Source organism: Bombina bombina, chromosome 4, assembly GCF_027579735.1.
Source record: "Bombina bombina isolate aBomBom1 chromosome 4, aBomBom1.pri, whole genome shotgun sequence".
In the NCBI taxonomy this organism is placed as follows: Eukaryota; Metazoa; Chordata; class Amphibia; order Anura; family Bombinatoridae; genus Bombina; species Bombina bombina.
The window spans coordinates 205391271-205411711 of NC_069502.1; the positions used below are offsets into that span (position 1 = coordinate 205391271).

At 43.4% G+C, this 20441-nt stretch overlaps 1 protein-coding gene across 1 annotated transcript in view; it reads right to left on the bottom strand.

The window, feature by feature from the left end:
- Positions 1 to 20441, bottom strand: part of STAG1 (stromal antigen 1) — a 788714-nt gene that overhangs the window by 590449 nt on the left and 177824 nt on the right. The window contains exon 11 of the mRNA XM_053709754.1: positions 3139 to 3242. Within this exon, the coding sequence (XP_053565729.1) occupies positions 3139 to 3242 (104 nt within the window). The remainder of the gene's footprint in view (positions 1 to 3138; positions 3243 to 20441) is intronic.

Consider the following 20441-nt stretch of genomic DNA (forward strand, 5'->3'; position numbering starts at 1 on the left):
TTCTGGCCTGCTTGCCCTTGTTCCAGGCCTGGTTGGTTTTCCAGGCTTGTCTGTAGCGAGCAACGGTTCCTTCCTGTTTTGGGGCGGAGGAGGTTGACGTTGCTCCTGCCTTGAAGTTTCGAAAGGCACGAAAATTAGACTGTTTGGCCTTCGATTTGGCCTTGTCCTGAGGAAGGGTATGACCCTTACCTCCCGTAATGTCAGCGATAATTTCTTTCAGGCCGGGCCCGAATAAGGTTTGCCCCTTGAAAGGAATGTTAAGTAATTTAGATTTAGAAGTCACATCAGCTGACCAGGATTTAAGCCATAACGCTCTGCGCGCTTGAATGGCAAAACCGGAATTCTTAGCCGTTAGTTTCGTTAGATGTACAATGGCATCAGAAACAAATGCATTTGCTAGCTTAAGTGCTTTAAGCTTGTCCATAATTTCATCCAATGGGGCTGAGTGAATGGCCTCTTCTAGAGACTCAAACCAAAATGCCGCAGCAGCAGTGACAGGCGCAATGCATGCAAGGGGCTGTAAGATAAAACCTTGTTGAACAAACATTTTCTTAAGGTAACCCTCCAATTTTTTATCCATTGGATCCGAAAAAGCACGACTATCTTCCACCGGGATAGTGGTACGCTTAGCTAAAGTAGAAACTGCTCCCTCCTCCTTAGGGACCGTCTGCCATAAGTCCCGTGTAGTGGCGTCTATTGGAAACATTTTTCTAAATATAGGAGGAGGGGAAAAGGGCACACCAGGCCTATCCCACTCCTTGCTAATAATTTCTGTAAGCCTTTTAGGAATAGGAAAAACGTTGGTACACACCGGTACTGCATAGTATCTATCCAGCCTACATAATTTCTCTGGAATCGCAACTGTGTTACAGTCATTCAGAGCCGCTAAAACCTCCCCTAGCAATACACGGAGGTTCTCAAGCTTAAATTTAAAATTAGAGATCTCTGAATCCGGTTTCCCTGGATCAGATCAGTCACCTACAGAATGAAGCTCTCTGTCCTCATGTTCTGCAAACTGCAACGCAGTATCGGACATGGCTCTCGAAACACCAGCGCGCTCTATTCTTACCCCAGAGCGGTCGCGCTTGCCTCTTAATTCTGGCAATTTAGATAATACTTCTGTCAGGGTATTATTCATAATATTAGCCATGTCTTGTAATGTGATTTGTATGGCCGTCCCTGATGCACTTGGCGCCACAATATCACGCGCCTCCTGAGCGGGAGGCAAAGGTACTGACACGTGAGGAGAGTTAGTCGGCATAACTTCCCCCTCGTTGTCTGGTGATAACTCCTTTATAAATAAAGACTGACCTTTATTATTTAAAGTGAAATCAATACATTTGGTACACAAATTTCTGTGGGGCTCCACAGTGGCCTTTAAACATAGTGAACAAACAGGTTCATCTGTGTCAGACATGTTTAAACAGACTAGCAATAAGACTAGCAGAGTTGGAAAACACTAAATAATTTTTCAAGTAATAAAGAAAAACGACACTGTGCCTTTAAGAGCACAGAAAACTGTCACAGTTGAAATAACAATGAACCAAAACAGTTATGGCAATTAAATTTTTACAGTAAATGTATTAAGTTAGCAGAGCATTGCACCCACTTGCAAATGGATGATTAACCCCCTACAATCCAAACGGTTTTTATATACAAAAAAAAAAAAAAACGTTTATTAAATACAGTCAAAAACCACTGTCACAGGTCTGCTGTGACTGATTACCTCCCTCAAAATGACTTTTGAAGTCCCTTAAGCTGTCTGGAGACGATCCGTGTCAAGCAGAATGAAGCAATGGAGAAAGCCTAAATTTTTGCTGCGTCAAAAGAGAGCTAAAATAGGCCCCTCCTACTCAATATAACAATATTGGGAGTTTCAGTTAACTGTTTCTATGCATAAATAATATCAGCCATGTGGAAAAATGTTATGCCCCAACAAGTTTTATCACCAATGTACCTCACAAAACGATTAAAACATGCCAGCAAAATCGTTTTAAACATCCCTTTCTTAAGGAACATGTATCTCTATAGATAAGCCTGACAGTCATCCTACTGCATTAAAGGCTTATAACATTACTTCAGTATTAATAGCATTTTCTCAGTCAAATTCCATTACTTAGAAAATTACTTTACTGTATATATTTAAAACAGCCTGCTAACAGTCGCTCTCACCGTATTAAAGGCTCTTACTTACATTACATCGGTATCAGCAGTATTTTCTTAGTCAATTCCATTCCTTAGAAAAATAATCTACTGCACATACCTTGTTTGCAGGGTTTCCCGCACGCCATTCCCTTCTGAAAGATACCTCACTCCTCAGAATATGCGAGAACAGCTAGTGGATCTTAGTTACTGCCGCTAAGATCATAGAAAAACGCAGGCAGATTCTTCTTCCAAATACTGCCTGAGAATAAACAACACACTCCGGTGTCATTTTAAAATAACAAACTTTTGATTGAAGAATAAACTAAGTATAAAAAACACCACAGCCCTCTCACAACTTCCTGTTAAGTTGCAAGAGAATGACTGGATATGACATGTGAGGGGAGGAGCTATGTAGCAGCTCTGCTGGGTGATCCTCTTGCAATTTCCTGTTAGGGAGAGAATATATTCCATAAGTAATGGATGATCTGTGGACTGAACACACTTAAGAGAAAATGCGTCTTATTCAGTATGAAAAACATTCATAACACAATATAGGAATGAGAGAAGTATTAGGTTAAAAGAAGATGCCAAAACAAATATAAACATCATGCATAAAGTTATAGAAAATTCAAAGCACAAGACTGAAGGCAGAGTATAAAAGCAGTGTGAAAAAGGACATCTTGTATGGTGCAATATATCCTGGTGCAGACTACTAGTAATACTAAAACTGTTTTGCTGCTGAAACAATGGTTAACTATTGAAAGACAAACCATAAAAAAAAAACAAAAAAAAACCACACATTAATAAACATAAATGTGTAGTGATATAAGGTGTGAAATTCAATCTTGCATCAAGCCTTGTTTAAACAAATGAAGAAATTCCCACCCTCAACACCTACATTCTTGAATGCATCAATGTGGGAATTTGTCAACATTTTTTGAGAACTATAAATAAGAATTACCAAAAATGTAAAACAAAATGTCTAAAACTAACCCTTTTACCAGTTCCTCTACCAACAGGAGGGTGTGCTTCCGCAGCTTGTCGAATTGTACACACCATCAGCTCTATCAGGGCACTTTCTTGTCGCTCAGACATCACTAAAGAAAAGAGAGAGTATGTAGTAAAGGCCATCATACAAAAATCCTTAAACAGTAAAAAGTTAAAGGGAGATTCTAAAGAAATAAAAAACAAAATTTATGCTTACCTGATAAATTTATTTCTCTTGTGGTGTATCCAGTCCACGGGTTCATCCATTACTTGTGGGATACCAATACCAAAGCTTTAGGACACGGATGAAGGGAGGGACAAGGCAGGCACTTAAACGGAAGGCACCACTGCCTGTAAGACCTTTCTCCCAAAAATAGCCTCAGAGGAAGAAAAAGTATCAAATTTGTAGAATTTAGAAAAGGTATGAAGCGAAGACCAAGTCGCCGCCTTACAAATCTGTTCAACAGAGGCCTCATTTTTAAAAGCCCATGTGGAAGCCACCGCTCTAGTGGAATGAGCTGTAATTCTTTCAGGAGGCTGCTGGCCAGCAGTCTCATAAGCTAAGCGGATTAAGCTTCTCAGCCAAAAAGAAAGAGAAGTTGCCGAAGACTTTTGGCCTCTCCTCTGTCCAGAGTAGACAACAAACAAAGCAAACGAAATCCTTCGTAGCTTGTAAATAAAACTTTAAAGCACGAACTACATCAAGATTGTGTAATAGACGTTCCTTCTTAGAGGAAGGATTAGGACATAATGAAGGAACAACAATCTCCAGATTGATATTCTTATTAGATACCACTTTAGGAAGAAACCCAGGTATGGTACATAAAACTACCTTATCTGCATGGAAAATTAGATAAGGGGAATCACACTGTAAAGCAGATAACTCCAAAACTCTTTGAGCCGAGGAGATAGCTACTAAAAACAGAACTTTCCAAGATAAAAGTTTAATATCTATGGAATGCAAAGGTTCAAACGGAACCCCTTGAAGAACTTTAAGAACTAAATTTAAACTCCATGGCGGAGCAACAGGTTTAAACACAGGCTTGATTCTAACCAAAGCCTGACAAAACACCTGAACGTCTGGAACCTCAGCCAGACTTTTGTACAAAAGAATAGACAGAGCAGAAATCTGTCCCTTTAAGGAACTAGCTGACAATCCCTTCTCCAATCCCTCTTGGAGAAAGGATAATATCATAGGAATCCTGACTTTACTCCATGAGTAACCCTTGGATTCACACCAATGAAGATATTTACACCATATCTTATGATAGATTTTCCTGGTGACAGGCTTACGAGCCTGAATAAAGGTATCAATGTCCGACTATGAAAAACCACGCTTTGATAGAATCAATCGTTCAATGTCCAAGCAGTCAGACGCAGAGAAATTAGATTTGGATGTTTGAAGGGACCTTGAAGTAGAAGGTCCTGCCTTAGCGGCAGAGTACATGGTGGAAAGGATGACATGTCCACCAGATCTGCATACCAAGTCCTGCGTGGCCACGCAGGAGCTATCAAGATCACCAAAGCTCTCTCCTGCTTGATCTTGGCAATCAGACGAGGGAGCAGAGGAAACAGTGGAAACACATAAGCCAGGCTGAAGGACCAGGGCGCTGCTAGAGCATCTATCAGCGCTGCCTTGGGATCCCTGGACCTGGACCTGTAACTAGGAAGCTTGGCGTTCTGACGAGACGACATGAGATCCAGTTCTGTTTTGCCCCATAGTTGAATCAACTGGGCAAATACCTCCGGATGGAGCTCCCACTCCCCCGGATGAAAAATCTGCCGACTTAGAAAATCCACCTCCCAGTTCTCTACACCTGGGATATGGATAGCTGAGAGATGGCAAGAGTGAACCTCTGCCCATAGAATTATCTTTGAAACCTCCAACATTGCCAGGGGGCTCCTTGTTCCCCCCTGATGGTTGATATAGGCTACAGTTGTGATATTGTCCGACTGAAATCTGATGAAATTGACCGCAGCTAGCTGAGGCCAAGCCTGAAGAGCATTGAATATCGCTCTTAGTTCCAGAATGTTTATCGGAAGGAGTGTCTCCTCCTGAGTCCACGAACCCTGAGCCTTCAGGGAGTTCCAGACTGCACCCCAGCCCAGAAGGCTGGTATCTGTCGTTACTATAGTCCATTCTGGCCTGCGGAAACTCATTACTCTGGACAGATGGACCCAAGATAGCCACCAGAGAAGAGAATCCCTTGTCTCTTGATCCAGATTTAGTAGAGGGGACAAATCTGTGTAATCCCCATTCCACTGATTGAGCATGCAAAGTTGCAGTGGTCTGAGATGTAGGCGGGCAAACGGAACTATGTCCATTGCCGCTACCATTAAGCCGATTGCTTCCATACACTGAGCCACTGACGGACGAGAAGTGGAATAAAGAGCACGGCAGGAAGTTAGAAGCTTTGACAACCTGACCTCTGTCAGAAAAACTTTCATTTCTACTGAATCTATCAGAGTTCCTAGGAAGGAAACTCTTGTGAGAGGGGAGAGAGAACTCTTTCCTTCGTTCACCTTCCACCCGTGAGACCTCAGGAATGCCAGAACAATGTCCGTATGGGACCTGCCGATTTGAAAAGTCAATGCCTGTATCAGAATGTCGTCTAGGTAAGGGGCCATTGCTATGCCCCGTGGCCTTAGAACCGCCAGAAGGGACCCTAGAACCTTCGTAAAGATTCTTGGTGCCGTGGCTAACCCGAAGGGAAGAGCCACAAACTGGTAATGCCTGTCTAGGAAGGCGAACCTGAGAAACTGATGATGATCTCTGTGTATCGGAATGTGTAGATAAGCATCCTTTAAATCCACGGTAGTCATATATTGACCCTCCTGGATCATAGGTAGGATGGATTGAAGAGTCTCCATCTTGAAGGATGGGACCCTGAGAAATTTGTTTAGGATCTTGAGATCCAAGATTGGTCTGAAAGTTCCCTCTTTTTTGGGAACTATAAACAGATTTGAATAGAAGCCCTGCCCCTGTTCCTCCTTTGGAACTGGGTGGATCACTCCCATAACCAGTAGGTCTTGAACGCAACGTAAGAATGCCTCTCTCTTTATCTGGTTTGCAAATAATTGTGAGAGATGAAATCTCCCCTTTGGAGATGAAGCTTTGAAATCCAGAAGATATCCCTGGGAAACAATCTCCAGGGATCCTGGACGTCTCTTGCCCAAGCCTGGGCGAAGAGAGAAAGTCTGCCCCCCACTAGATCTGGTCCCGGATCGGGGGCTACTCCTTCATGCTGTCTTAGAGGCAGCAGCAGGTTTTTTTGGCCTGCTTCCCCTTGTTCCAAGCCTGGTTAGGTCTCCAGACTGCCTTGGACTGGGCAAAATTTCCCTCTTGTTTTGTAGTAGAGGAAGATAAAGCTGCGCCACTCTTGAAGTTTCGAAAGGAACGAAAATTAGTCTGTTTGGTCCTTAACTTGTTGGACCTATCCTGGGGAAGGGCGTGGCCTTTTCCTCCAGTAATATCAGAAATGATCTCCTTCAGTCCAGGCACGAATAGGGTCTGCCCTTTGAAGGAGATGTAGAGAAGTTTAGACTTTGAAGTGACATCAGCTGACCAGGATTTACGCGCCTGAATGGCAAAACCTGAATTCTTAGCCGTTAGCTTGGTTAAATGAAAAACGGCGTCAGAAATAAATTAATTGGCTAACTTAAGAGCTTTAAGCCTGTCAAGCATATATCATCCAACGGGGTTTCTACCTGTAGAGCCTCCTCAAGAGACTCGAACCAGAAAGCCACTGCAGCATTGACTGGGGCAATGCATGCAAGAGGCTGGAGAATAAAATCTTGTTGTATAAAGATTTTCTTAAGGAAACCTAATTTTTTTATCCATTGGATCTAGGAAAGCACAACTGTCCTCGACAGGGATAGTTGTACGCTTAGCTAGAGTAGAGACTGCTCCCTCCACCTTAGGGACCATCTGCCACGAGTCCCGTGTTGCGGCATCTATAGGAAACTTTTTTTAAAAAAAACAGGAGGGGGAGAGAACGGAACACCTGGTCTATCCCATTCCTTAGTAATAATTTCTGAAAACCTCTTAGGGATTGGAAAAACGTCAGTGTAAACAGGCACTGCAAAGTATTTGTCCCTTTTACACAATTTCTCTGGGACTACAATGGTGTCACAGTCATCCAGAGTCGCTAAAACCTCCCTGAGCAACAAGCGGAGGTGATCAAGCTTAAATTTAAACGCTGTCATTTCACAGTCAGACTGAAGTAACGCCTTCCCTGAATCAGAAATGTCACCCACAGATAGAAGCTCTCCTGCTTCGACTTCTGCACATTGTGAGTGTATATCAGACATAGCTACTAAAGCGTCAGAGAGCTCTGTATTTGTTCTAGCCCCAGAGCTGTCTCGCTTTCCTTGTAACCCTGGCAGTTTGGACAATACCTCTGTGAGGGTATGATTCATAACTGCCGCCATGTCTTGTAAGGTAAACGCATTGGACGCGCTAGATGTACTTGGCGTCCCTTGAGCGGGAGTTATAGGTTCTGACACGTGGGGAGAGCTAGATGGCATAACCTCCCTTTTGTCAGTCTGAGAAACCTCTGGTGATAAATCTTTAAAAGCCATAATATGGTCTTTATAACTTATAGAAAGGTCAGTGCATTTGGTACACATTCTAAGAGGGGGTTCCACAATGGCTTCTAAACATAATGAACAAGGAGATTCCTCTATGTCAGACATGTTTAAACAGACTAGTAATGAGACCAGCAAGCTTGGAAAACACTTTAATAAATGTGAAAAAGCAATTATATAAAAATGGTACTGTGCCTTTAAGAGAAAAAAACTACCACATAAACTGCAAAACAGTGATAAAAAGTAAACTCTACGAACTTTTTACAGTGTGTATAAGGGACTAAAGCAGCATTGCACCCACTTGAAAATGGATGATTAACCCCTTAGGCCCAAATACGGATTAGAAAACCGCTAAAACCGTTAACAAACCGTCACACACACTGCCACAGCTCTGCTGTGGCTCCTACCTGCCCTTAAACACGATTTTTGCAGGAACAAAACCCTCTATTATAGTGGTCCTAGATGCCAGAGGACTCCTTTAGGGAAGCTGGATGTCTCAGTCTGAAAATCAACTGCGCATTTAGAGCGCGAAAATAGGCCCCTCCCACCATGCACTCAATGTCAGAGGGCCTTAAAAAAGTACTCCTAGGAGTAATCTAACTAGCCATGTGGAAAACTAGGCCACAAATAAAGACATTTTTCTATAAACCAGGCAAATGTTTTTACACTAAGTAATATGAGTATTAACATGAATATTACCCTTTTTTGCAAGCATGATCCCAGTTGTTGTTAAAAAACTGTATCAGGCTTACCTCAAATATACCAGGCACTGTCAGCATTTTCTAGACCTAATCTCTCTAGAAAAAAATATACTGAACATACCTCAAAGCAGGTAATCTGCAGACCGTCCCCCCAACTGAAGTTTTCTTTCCATACTCTTCAGTTATGTGTGAGAACAGCAATGGACCTTAGTTACAAACCGCTAAGATCATCAAACCTCCAGGCAGAATTCTTCTTCCAATTTCTGCCTGAGAGTAAAACAGTACAACACCGGTACCGTTTAAAAATAACAAACTCTTGATTGAAGGTAAAAACTACACTAAGTCACCACATATCTATTGATACTTCCTTTCTTGTCGAGAGCTGCAAGAGAACATTTTTCGGCCCGCCCTGTCATTTTAAGGCATGTGTTTTTTATTTTTAAACTACAGTCACCACTGCACCCTATAGTTTCTCCTTTTTTCTTGCTTGTCTTCGGTCGAATGACTGGGGGTGGCAGTTAGGGGAGGAGCTATATAGACAGCTCTGCTGTGGGTGTCCTCTTGCAGCTTCCTGTTGGGAAGGAGAATATCCCACAAGTAATGGATGAACCCGTGGACTGGATACACCTTTACAAGAGAAAACTGCTTTGCAAAAAAAAACAAAACATAATTTATGCTTACCTGATAAATTTATTTCTCTTGTAGTGTAGTCAGTCCACGGGTCATCCATTACTTATGGAATATATCTCTTCCTAACAGGAAGCTGCAAGAGGATCACCCAAGCAGAGCTGCTATATAGCTCCTCCCCTCACATGTCATATTCAGTCATTCGACCAAAGCAGACGAGAAAGGAGAAACCATAGGGTGCAGTGGTGACTGGAGTTTAATTAAAATTTAGATCTGCCTTAAAGACAGGGCGGGCCGTGGACTGACTACACTACAAGAGAAATAAATTTATCAGGTAAGCATAAATTATGTTTTCTCTTGTTAAGTGTAGTCAGTCCACGGGTCATCCATTACTTATGGAATACCAATACCAAAGCTAAAGTACACGGATGAAGGGAGGGACAAGGCAGGAACATTAAACAGAAGGAACCACTGCCTGAAGTACCTTTCTCCCTAAAATAGCCTCCGAAGAAGCAAAAGTGTCACATTTGTAAAATTTTGAAAAGGTGTGAAGTGAAGACCAAGTCGCAGCCTTGCAAATCTGTTCAACAAAGGCCTCATTTTTAAAGGCCCAGGTGGAAGCCACAGCTCTAGTAGAATGAGCTGTAATCCTTTCAGGAGGCTGCTGTCCAGCAGTCTCATAGGCTAAACGTATTATGCTACGAAGCCAAAAAGAGAGAGAGGTAGCCAAAGCCTTTTGACCTCTTCTCTGTCCAGAGTAAACGACAAACAGGGAAGAAGTTTGACGAAAATCTTTAGTTGCCTGCAAATAGAACTTCAGGGCACGGACTACGTCCAGATTATGCAAAAGTCGTTCCTTCTTTGAAGAAGGGTTAGGAGACAGTGATGGAACAACAATCTCTTGATTGATATTCCTGTTAGAAACTACCTTAGGTAAGAACCCAGGTTTAGTACGCAGAACTACCTTGTCTGAATGAAAAATCAGATAAGGAGAATCACAATGTAAGGCAGATAACTCAGAGACTCTTCGAGCCGAGGAAATAGCCATCAAAAACAAAACCTTCCAGGATAACAGCTTGATATCAATGGAATGAAGGGGTTCAAATGGTACGCCTTGAAGAACATTAAGAACTAAGTTTAAGCTCCACGGCGGAGCAACAGTCTTAAACACAGGCTTAATCCTAGTTAAAGCCTGACAAAAAGCCTGAACGTCTGGAACTTCAGCCAGACGTTTGTGTAGAAGAATAGACAGAGCAGAAATCTGTCCCTTTAACGAACTAGTAGATAAGCCCTTTTCTAAACCCTCTTGTAGAAAGGACAATATCCTAGGAATCCTAACCTTACTCCATGAGTAACACTTGGATTCGCACCAATATAAATATTTACGCCATATCTTATGGTAAATTTTTCTGGTAACAGGCTTCCTAGCCTGTATTAAGGTATCAATAACCGACTCCGAGAAGCCACGCTTTGATAGAATCAAGCGTTCAATCTCCATGCAGTCAGCCTCAGAGAAATTAGATTTGGATGGTTGAAAGGACCCTGAATTAGAAGGTCCTGTCTCAGAGGCAGAGACCACGGTGGACAGGACGACATGTCCACTAGGTCTGCATACCAGGTCCTGCGTGGCCACGCAGGCGCTATCAGAATCACCGAAGCTCTCTCCTGTTTGATCTTGGCAATCAAACGAGGAAGCATCAGGGAATGGTGGAAACACATAAGCCATGTTGAAGACCCAAGGGGCTGTCAGAGCATCTATCAGCACCGCTCCCGGGTCCCTGGACCTGGATCCGTAACAAGGAAGCTTGGCGTTCTGGCGAGACGCCATGAGATCCAGATCTGGTTTGCCCCAACGATGAATCAGTTGAGCAAAGACCTCCGGATGAAGTTCCCACTCCCCCGGATGAAAAGTCTGGCGACTTAGAAAATCCGCCTCCCAGTTCTCCACGCCTGGGATGTAAATCGCTGACAGGTGGCAAGAGTGAGACTCTGCCCAGCGAATTATTTTTGAGACTTCCAACATCGCTAGGGAACTTCTGGTTCCCCCTTGATGGTTGATGTAAGCCACAGTCGTGATGTTGTCCGACTGAAATCTGATGAACCTCAGAGTTGCTAACTGAGGCCAAGCTAGGAGAGCATTGAAAATTGCTCTTAATTCCAGAATATTTAATCCCTGAGCTTTCAGGGAGTTCCAGACTGCGCCCCAGCCTAGAAGGCTGGCGTCTGTTGTTACAATCGTCCAATCTGGCCTGCGAAAGGTCATTCCCTTGGACAGATGTGGCCGAGAAAGCCACCATAGAAGAGAATCTCTGGTCTCTTGATCCAGATTTAGTAGGGGGGACAAATCTGAGTAATCCCAGTTCCACTGACTTAGCATGCACAATTGCAGCGGTCTGAGATGCAGGCGCGCAAATGGTACTATGTCCATTGCCGCTACCATTAAGCCGATTACTTCCATGCACTGAGCTACTGACGGGTGTGGAATGGAATGAAGGACACGCCAAGCATTTAGAAGTTTTAATAACCTGGCCTCTGTCAGGTAAATTTTCATCTCTACAGAATCTATAAGAGTCCCTAGAAAGGGAACTCTTGTAAGTGGTAATAGAGAACTCTTTTCCACGTTCACCTTCCACCCATGCGACCTCAGAAATGCCAGAACTATCTCTGTATGAGACTTGGCAGTTTGAAAACTTGACGCTTGTATCAGAATGTCGTCTAGGTACGGAGTCACCGCTATGCCTCGCGGTCTTAGTACCGCCAGAAGTGAGCCCAGAACTTTTGTAAAGATTCTTGGAGCCGTAGCTAATCCGAAGGGAATAGCTACAAACTGGTAATGCCTGTCTAGGAAAGCAAATCTTAGGTACCGATAATGATCCTTGTGAATCGGTATGTGAAGGTAGGCATCCTTTAAGTCCACTGTGGTCATGTACTGACCCTCTTGGATCATGGGAAGAATGGTTCGAATAGTTTCCATTTTGAATGATGGAACTCTTAGAAATTTGTTTAGGATTTTTAAGTCCAAGATTGGTCTGAAGGTTCCCTCTTTCTTGGGAACCACAAATAGATTTGAATAGAATCCCTGCCCGTGTTCCGTCCGCGGAACTGGGTGGATCACCCCCATTAGTAAGAGGTCTTGTACACAGCGTAGAAACGCCTCTTTCTTTATTTGGTTTGCTGATAACCTTGAAAGATGAAATCTCCCTCGTGGAGGAGAAGATTTGAAGTCCAGGAGATATCCCTGAGATATGATCTCCAACGCCCAGGGATCCTGGACATCTCTTGCCCAAGCCTGGGCGAAGAGAGAAAGTCTGCCCCCCACTAGATCCGTTTCCGGATAGGGGGCCCTCTCTTCATGCTGTCTTGGGGGCAGCAGCAGGTTTCTTGGCCTGCTTGCCCTTGTTCCAGGACTGGTTAACTTTCCAGCCCTGCCTGTAACGAGCAACAGCTCCTTCCTGTTTTGGAGTGGAGGAAGTTGATGCTGCTCCTGCCTTGAAGTTACGAAAGGCACAAAAATTAGACTGTTTGGCCTTTGATTTGGCCCTGTCGTGAGGTAGAGCATGGCCCTTACCTCCCGTAATGTCAGCTATAATTTCTTTCAAGCCGGGCCCGAATAAGGTCTGCCCTTTGAAAGGAATATTAAGCAATTTAGATTTAGAAGTCACGTCAGCTGACCAGGATTTAAGCCATAGCGCTCTGCGCGCTTGGATGGCGAATCCGGAGTTCTTAGCCGTAAGTTTGGTTAAATGTACAACGGCATCAGAAACAAATGCATTAGCTAGCTTAAGTGCTTTAAGCTTGTTCATAATTTCATCCAATGGAGCTGTGCGAATGGCCTCTTCCAGAGACTCAAACCAGAATGCCGCCGCAGCAGTGACAGGCGCAATGCATGCAAGGGGCTGCAAGATAAAACCTTGTTGAACAAACATTTTCTTAAGGTAACCCTCTAATTTCTTATCCATTGGATCTGAAAAGGCACAACTATCCTCCACCGGGATAGTGGTACGCTTAGCTAAAGTAGAAACTGCTCCCTCCACCTTAGGGACCGTCTGCCATAAGTCTCGTGTGGTGGCGTCTATAGGAACATTTTCCTAAATATGGGAGGAGGGGAAAAAGGCACACCAGGTCTATCCCACTCCTTGCTAATAATCTCTGTAAGCCTTTTAGGTATAGGAAACACGTCAGTACACACCGGTACCGCATAGTATCTATCCAACTTACATAATTTTTCTGGAATTGCAACCGTGTTACAATCATTCAGAGCCGCTAATACCTCCCCTAGCAATATGCGGAGGTTCTCAAGCTTAAATTTAAAATTAGAAATCTCTGAATCCAGTCTCCCTGGATCAGATCCGTCACCCACAGAATGAAGCTCTCCGTCTTCACGTTCTGCAAACTGTGACGCAGTATCTGACATGGCTCTCACCTCATCCGCGCGCTCTGTCCTTAACCCAGAGCTATCGCGCTTGCCTCTTAATTCTGGCAATTTAGATAATACTTCTGTCATAACAGTAGCCATGTATTGCAAAGTGATTTGTAAGGGCCTCCCTGATGTACTTGGCGCCACAAAATCACGCACCTCCTGAGCGGGAGGCGAAGGTACTGACACGTGAGGAGAGTTAGTCGGCATAACTTCCCCCTCGTTGTCTGGTGATAATTTCTTTACATGTAAAGACTGACTTTTATTTAAAGTAGCATCAATGCAATTAGTACACAAATTTCTATTGGGCTCCACATTGGCCTTTAAACATAGTGAACAAAGAGATTCATCTGTGTCAGACATGTTTAAACAGACTAGCAATGAGACTAGCAAGCTTGGAAATACTTTTCTAAATAAATTTACAAGCAATATAAAAAACGCTACTGTGCCTTTAAGAAGCACAAAAAGCTGTCACAGTTGAAATAACAATGAACCAAAATAGTTATAGCAACCAATTTTTCACAGTAAATGTATTAAGTTAGCAAAGGATTGCACCCACCAGCAAATGGATGATTAACCCCTTAATACCCAAAAACGGATAACAATTTAATAATTAACGTTTTTATCACAGTCAAAACACACTGTCACAGGTCTGCTGTGACTGATTACCTCCCTCAAAATGAATTTTGAAGACCCCTGAGCTCTCTAGAGACGATCTGGATCATGGAGGATGAAGTAGACAGATTGTGACTGAATTTTTAATGCGCAAAAAAGCGCTAAAATAGGCCCCTCCCACTCATATTACAACAGTGGGGAGGTTCAGATAAAACTGTTTCTATGCAGAAAACAAAGATGGCCATGTGGTAAAAATCATGCCCCAATAAGTTTTATCACCAAGTACCTCACAAAAAACGATTAACATGCCAGTAAACGTTTTAAACATACATTTGAAAAGTTATGAAGTGTTATTAATAAGCCTGCTACCAGTCGCTTTTACTGCAGTTAAGGCTCATACATTATTTCAGTATTAACAGTATTTTCAGAGTCAATTCCATTCCTTAGAAAAATACATTCAGTGTACACACACTCATCAGCCTAATACCAGTCACTATCACTGCATTTAAGGCTGAACTTATGTTACATTGGTATCAGCAGTATTTTCTCAGTCAATTCCATTCCTCAGAAAAATAATTTACTGCACATACCTCATTTGCAGGGGGGCCCTGCATGCTATTCCCCTTCTCTGAAGTTACCTCACTCCTCAGATGAGAACAGCCAGTGGATCTTAGTTACGTCTGCTAAGATCATAGAAAACGCAGGCAGATTCTTCTTCTAATGCTGCCTGAGAATAAACAGCACACTCCGGTGCCATTTAAAATAACAAACTTTTGATTGAAGAAATAAACTAAGTTAAAAAACACCACAGACCTCTCACAGCGACCTATCTTTAGTTAGGCTGCAAGAGAATGACTGAATATGACATGTGAGGGGAGGAGCTATATAGCAGCTCTGCTTGGGTGATCCTCTTGCAGCTTCCTGTTAGGAAGAGATATTTTCCATAAGTAATGGATGACCCGTGGACTGACTACACTTAACAAGAGAAAAGAAAAAAAAGAAGAAGGACATCAAAGGGATAGTCTAGTTAAAATTAAACTTTCATGATTCGGATAGAGCATGCAATTTTAAGTAGCTTTCTAGTTTACTCCTATTTATTTTTCTTCCTTCTCGTGGTATCTTTATTTGAAAAGCAGGAATGTAAGCTTAGGAGCCAGCCCATTTTTTTTCAGCACCTGGGTAGCGCTTGCTGATTAGTGGCTACATTTAGACACCAATCAGCAAGCACTACCCAGGTGCTAAAACAAAAATGGGTTGCTCTTAAGCTTACATTCTTGTGCTTTGAAATAAAGATACCAAAGAAGGAAGAAAAATGAATAGGAGTAAATTATAAAGTTACTTAAAGGGACAGTCTACACCAGAATTTTTATAGTTTTAAAAGATAGATAATCCCTTTATTACCCATTTCCCAGTTTTGCATAACCAACGCAGTTATATTAATACACTCTAAGCCTCTGCAAACTGCCCCTTTTTCAGTTCTTTTGACAGACTTGCAGTCTAGCCAATCAGTGCCTGCTCCCAGATAAATTCTCGTGCACGAGCACAGTGTTATCTATATGAAATACGTGAACTAACACCCTCTAGTGGTGAAAAACTGTTAAAATGCAATATGAAAGAGGTGGGCTTCAAGGTCTAAAATTAGCATATGAACCTCCTAGGTTAAGCTTTCAACTAAGAATACCAAGAGAACAAAGCAACATTGGTGATAAATTGGAAAATTGTTTAAAATTACATGCTCTATCTGAATCATGAGAGTTTATTTTGGCCTAGACTGTCCCTTTAAGATTGCATGCTCTATCTGAATCATGAAAGTTTAATTTTGACTAGATAATCCCTTTAAATGTATTTCATGCACCTCACTCAATTATCAATGCTGCCATTTTGGAACCTAGGTTTCACTGCAGGTATCTGAAAGAGAGTAACACAACGCACTGGAATGGAGTGAAAGCTAGCAACATGGTGGCACCCATGGCTGGACGGAGGTAGAGAATAACCTCAACGCCATGCTTATAAAATATATAATGCTTTTTAATGCCCCTTTAAGATCAAAGGTTTTGTGAACTATATAGTTGATGCTAGGGCAGTTACAAATGTGTAGCACAAACTGTATACACAGCACTATAGGCTTAACATTTTTTCTAGAAACCGTCAATAAAAACAAATGTTTTAGATGTCCACTCAAATATTATACATTTGTCTTTAAAAAAAAGTGCACTCTTTTAAAAAGGGGCATTAAACACTAAAAACATTTCTTGCGCCTCACTTACCATCGGTGCTGCCATTATGGAACCTAGGTTACACTGCAGTTATCTAAAGCAGTTACTGCACGTGCAAGCAGGTCAGCGCTGGAGTGTAGTGAAAGATTTCGACAGTGGCACCCATAACAAGAGGGAGGGTGGGGAGGAATAACCTCAATACTTTGCTTATAAAATGCATTTAGTGCGGGGGTTGACAAATCGGCTTAAAATTTAGGAGCCAGACAGATAGTCGTTGAGAGTTGTTTCCTGGCTCCTGGGTTTGTTGATCCCTACTTTAGTGTTTAATGTCCCTTTAAAGAACAAAAAAGTATGCTTGATTAATTGACATGAAAACCATACATTGGGTGACATACTTTCCCTGGCCACCAGGAGGTGGCGAAACACCTATATTCCTAGCACTCCCCTACCCTACTCAGTTAAACATATGGACAAAAGAAAAACAGAAAAAAGAAAAGCTAGAAACACAGAAAAGAAATGGGGCAAATTAAGAACAAAAACATAAATTATGCTTACCTGATAATTTCCTTTTCTTCTGATGGAAAGAGTCCACAGCTGCATTCATTACTTTTGGGGAAATAAGAACCTGGCCACCAGGAGGAGGCAAAGACAACCCAGCCAAAGGCTTAAAATACTCCTCCCAATGCCCTCATCCCCCAGTCATTCTGCTGAGGAACAAGGAAGAGTAGAAGAAATATCAGGGTGAAAGGCGCCAGAAGAATAATAAGGACGTCCCACATAAAATGACGGGTGGGGAGCTGTGGACTCTCTTCATCAGAAGAAAAGGAAATCATCAGATAAGCATAATTTATGTTTTTCTTCTTAAATGGAAAGTCCACAGCTGCATTCATTACTTTTGGGAAAACAATACCCAAGCTATAGAGGACACTGAATGCCAAGATGGGAGGTTTCAATAGGCAGCCCATACTGAGGGGACAAGGCCTGAACCTCTACCCAATAAAAAAAATCCTGCTTTGTCCGAAGCCGAGAGACAAAAAAAAAAAAAAATTCAAAGGAAAAGCCCCAGTGACACTGACTCACAGCCAGTCCAGAGCCAAATTAGAGATTGCAAAAACGGACTCGACTGAGCCAACAGTCCACCAAAAGACACCGTCGCCCAACAGACGGTCCCCCACCACTCACCCCTCACAAATGAAGGGTAAACCAGCCGATAACCCAAAGGGAACAAGACAAAGGAGGACCGAAGAAACCGAAAAGTCCCTCAATGCAAAAAACAGCACCTCCAAGAGGCCCATTAATCAGAGACCCAAATGAACCCAAACAGGGAAGAAGGCCACGCCTATACCAGGTGAAACCCGGGATAATACCAGGCACGGAGACCGACAAGATATCTCTCCAACATCCTGCAAGCATGGAATGCAACTAAAGAGGCAAAGTCCTCCCAGCGCATGCCCATAGAATACCTAAGTATTTGACCATGAAAGAGCGTGTAATAGACCCAGGCGAAAACCCCAAGTGTAAGAACACAGAGGGAGCTAAAACATGGATGTTCTTGTAAAGCACGGCTAATCCCCCTTAAGGGACTCAAGGCGCTGCTCATCTTATCAACCTCGAAAGGAAGAAGGCCGAGTAAATCTCGCTCGCAGGGGATTGAACTTGCAGCCCTCGGTTTGCTACAGTGCAGAGTAGCCACAGTGCATTACTACGCTGAGCAAGCTGCCCAGCTAGCTGCAAGGAAGAAGCAGTCATCAAGAAACAGACCGCACAAAACAGCCCCCGACAACCTAAGCCGCCAGACCTACTCACAGGTCACTAAAAAGGGGAACACAAAGCCTCCATTGAGGCCCCCCGAGGAGAAATTACCCTTACAACTCGAAGGAAGAGGAAACCGTCTCCTGTCAAAGGAGCAAGGAGAAAGGAAAAACCCATCTTCTAGCAGACTGAGCTATCAGAATAGACTCAGCAAGCTCACACATCCCAAAGGATACTGTGACCCGACCGCTCAGACATCCTGACCTGCAGACACAGCTGGGCCACCAATACAACGGAACAAAGACCCCGAAACTGGTACAGGAACGAGCTTAAAGATGGCAGAGCCATCCCCTCAGAGCACAAGTACAACCCAACTCTGGAAAAAGACAAGGCCATAGACCCAAGGATCTATCAAAACAAGGCCCCACAGTCTGACATGGATCCAGCAAGATTCCAGGTGGAACCCAGTCCACCTTCCACTTTCCGACTAGGAGAAGCCCCTAGTAAGGACTCAGTCTCCCGAAGAAGCGAATATCGCCTAAAGAAAAAAGGGAAGAGGCAAGAAGGGCAATAACCGTCCTCAAGGCCTGAAGCCACTGGCTAAACGAGGAAAAAAAAAATAACCCGCTAATGTCCTAGAAAGGACCCCCACACAAGTAGATCGCCCAACAGAGGCACAGCAAACCCGTTCACCTGCAGAGCAGAGAATCCACGGGTAGCCTGGCAAACTAACAGGGGAATGCAACCCTAAGAACCCACCATTCTTGAGGCGCAAGCCACCCAGCTAACCCCAGATGACATGGGTTACTCTGTGGCAAGGAGTAATAAATACTCCGATAGACGGAGCAAGGACATAGCCCCAGTTCCCACCACCGTGGAACATCCCGACCAGCGCTGAGATCCAAATAACCCAAAACTGGGAGAGAAGCAAAGCCCCCGAAAGATGAAGACTCAGGAAGATAAACATGTCCGGGTACCTAATAGCTCAGGCAACTATAACCTGGAACTAAACACCCCGACTGGCCAAAAAGCCAGACAAAAGGAATGGAGCATGTCCAGAAAATCCAGACAGCGCAGAGAACTCGAAAGCTTCAACTAAATGAAGGAACCACCCCTAGATAAAATCCAACTCTCCAAGGAGCAAGGCTAGAAGTCAAATGAAGAGACTTCACAAGGCCACAGGACAACAGAAGGGATACCTTGATGTTCCCAAAACCCTACTAGCAGGGCTAGTCTCTGCATCAACCTCCACACAAGCAGAGGATACAGGGGAGATGAAAGGTGATAAACCTTCCCAGCTCCGGGAAAAACCGAGCTAAACAAATCCCCACGGGGATCAACCAACACCTGGAACATAGATCCCCAAAAGGAGATCTAACCCACCCAGGACAATGGAAGAAGACCCAAGGTCTCATAACTCAGACAGAACTTACGCGGCCTAGAGTAAGAGCCATATCTAGATACACTAGAAACAGCTGACACGCACCCCTTTTAAAGGTGCCAAAAGCTGCAGTAGGTTTCAAAATACAAAACCTTTGGCAAGCTGGACAGCTATCCATACAAGCTGTTGGATCAAGCCCCATAGGACCATCCAGGGGACTAAAAACTGAAGGCCAAACCACTCAACCAGTGGCAACGGGGCACTATGCCAGCCAGCCCTTCCTTACGTGGAGGAGGAACTCTAGGTTCTAATGAAATCAGATGTCAGATAGAGTGACGCAGCGGAACACTCCCCTGCCTGGTCATCCATGACTGAAGGCTATAAGGACTGCAACAATCCTTTCCCGCCTCATGAACCCACAGGTCCTCTCGAATGCTTAGTTGAACATAAAAAAACGATAACTTGAGCACTCGGCGCTACTACCAATCCAGCAAAAACAGCGCCACGTGTCTGAACAGCCACAAAACCAAACAAACCCGACAGGACCAGCCTGTACTCAGGGTCTTAACCGGCAAGCTGCATAAATTCTCACACATAGGGGAAAAAAGGAAAACAGACATTATTAAACATAGGACTAACATGTCCAAACAACTTCCGAATTAGTAACAGAGTATCGATCCCAGATGGTTCCTGAAGGAAGCAAACAAATAGACATCCCATCGAATCAAAATAAAATATAAGGCAACCAGAAGGTTAACGCCCAAAAGACACAGGCATGCCCGCAGGACCAGCCAAACAGAGCCCTATATCTTACAAAAAACTGGAAAGATCTCAAACAAATGACAAACAGGAGATAACCCCACATATCTAATGAGGTGCACCATTCGCATTATCAGACTGAAAGTCCTCATATCTGTTAACGATAGGGTCACACAATAACTGAAAGAGGTGTCTAAGCAACACGCTAAGGCGTGCAATTATGTAACGAAAGGCACAACACTCCGAAACAGCTA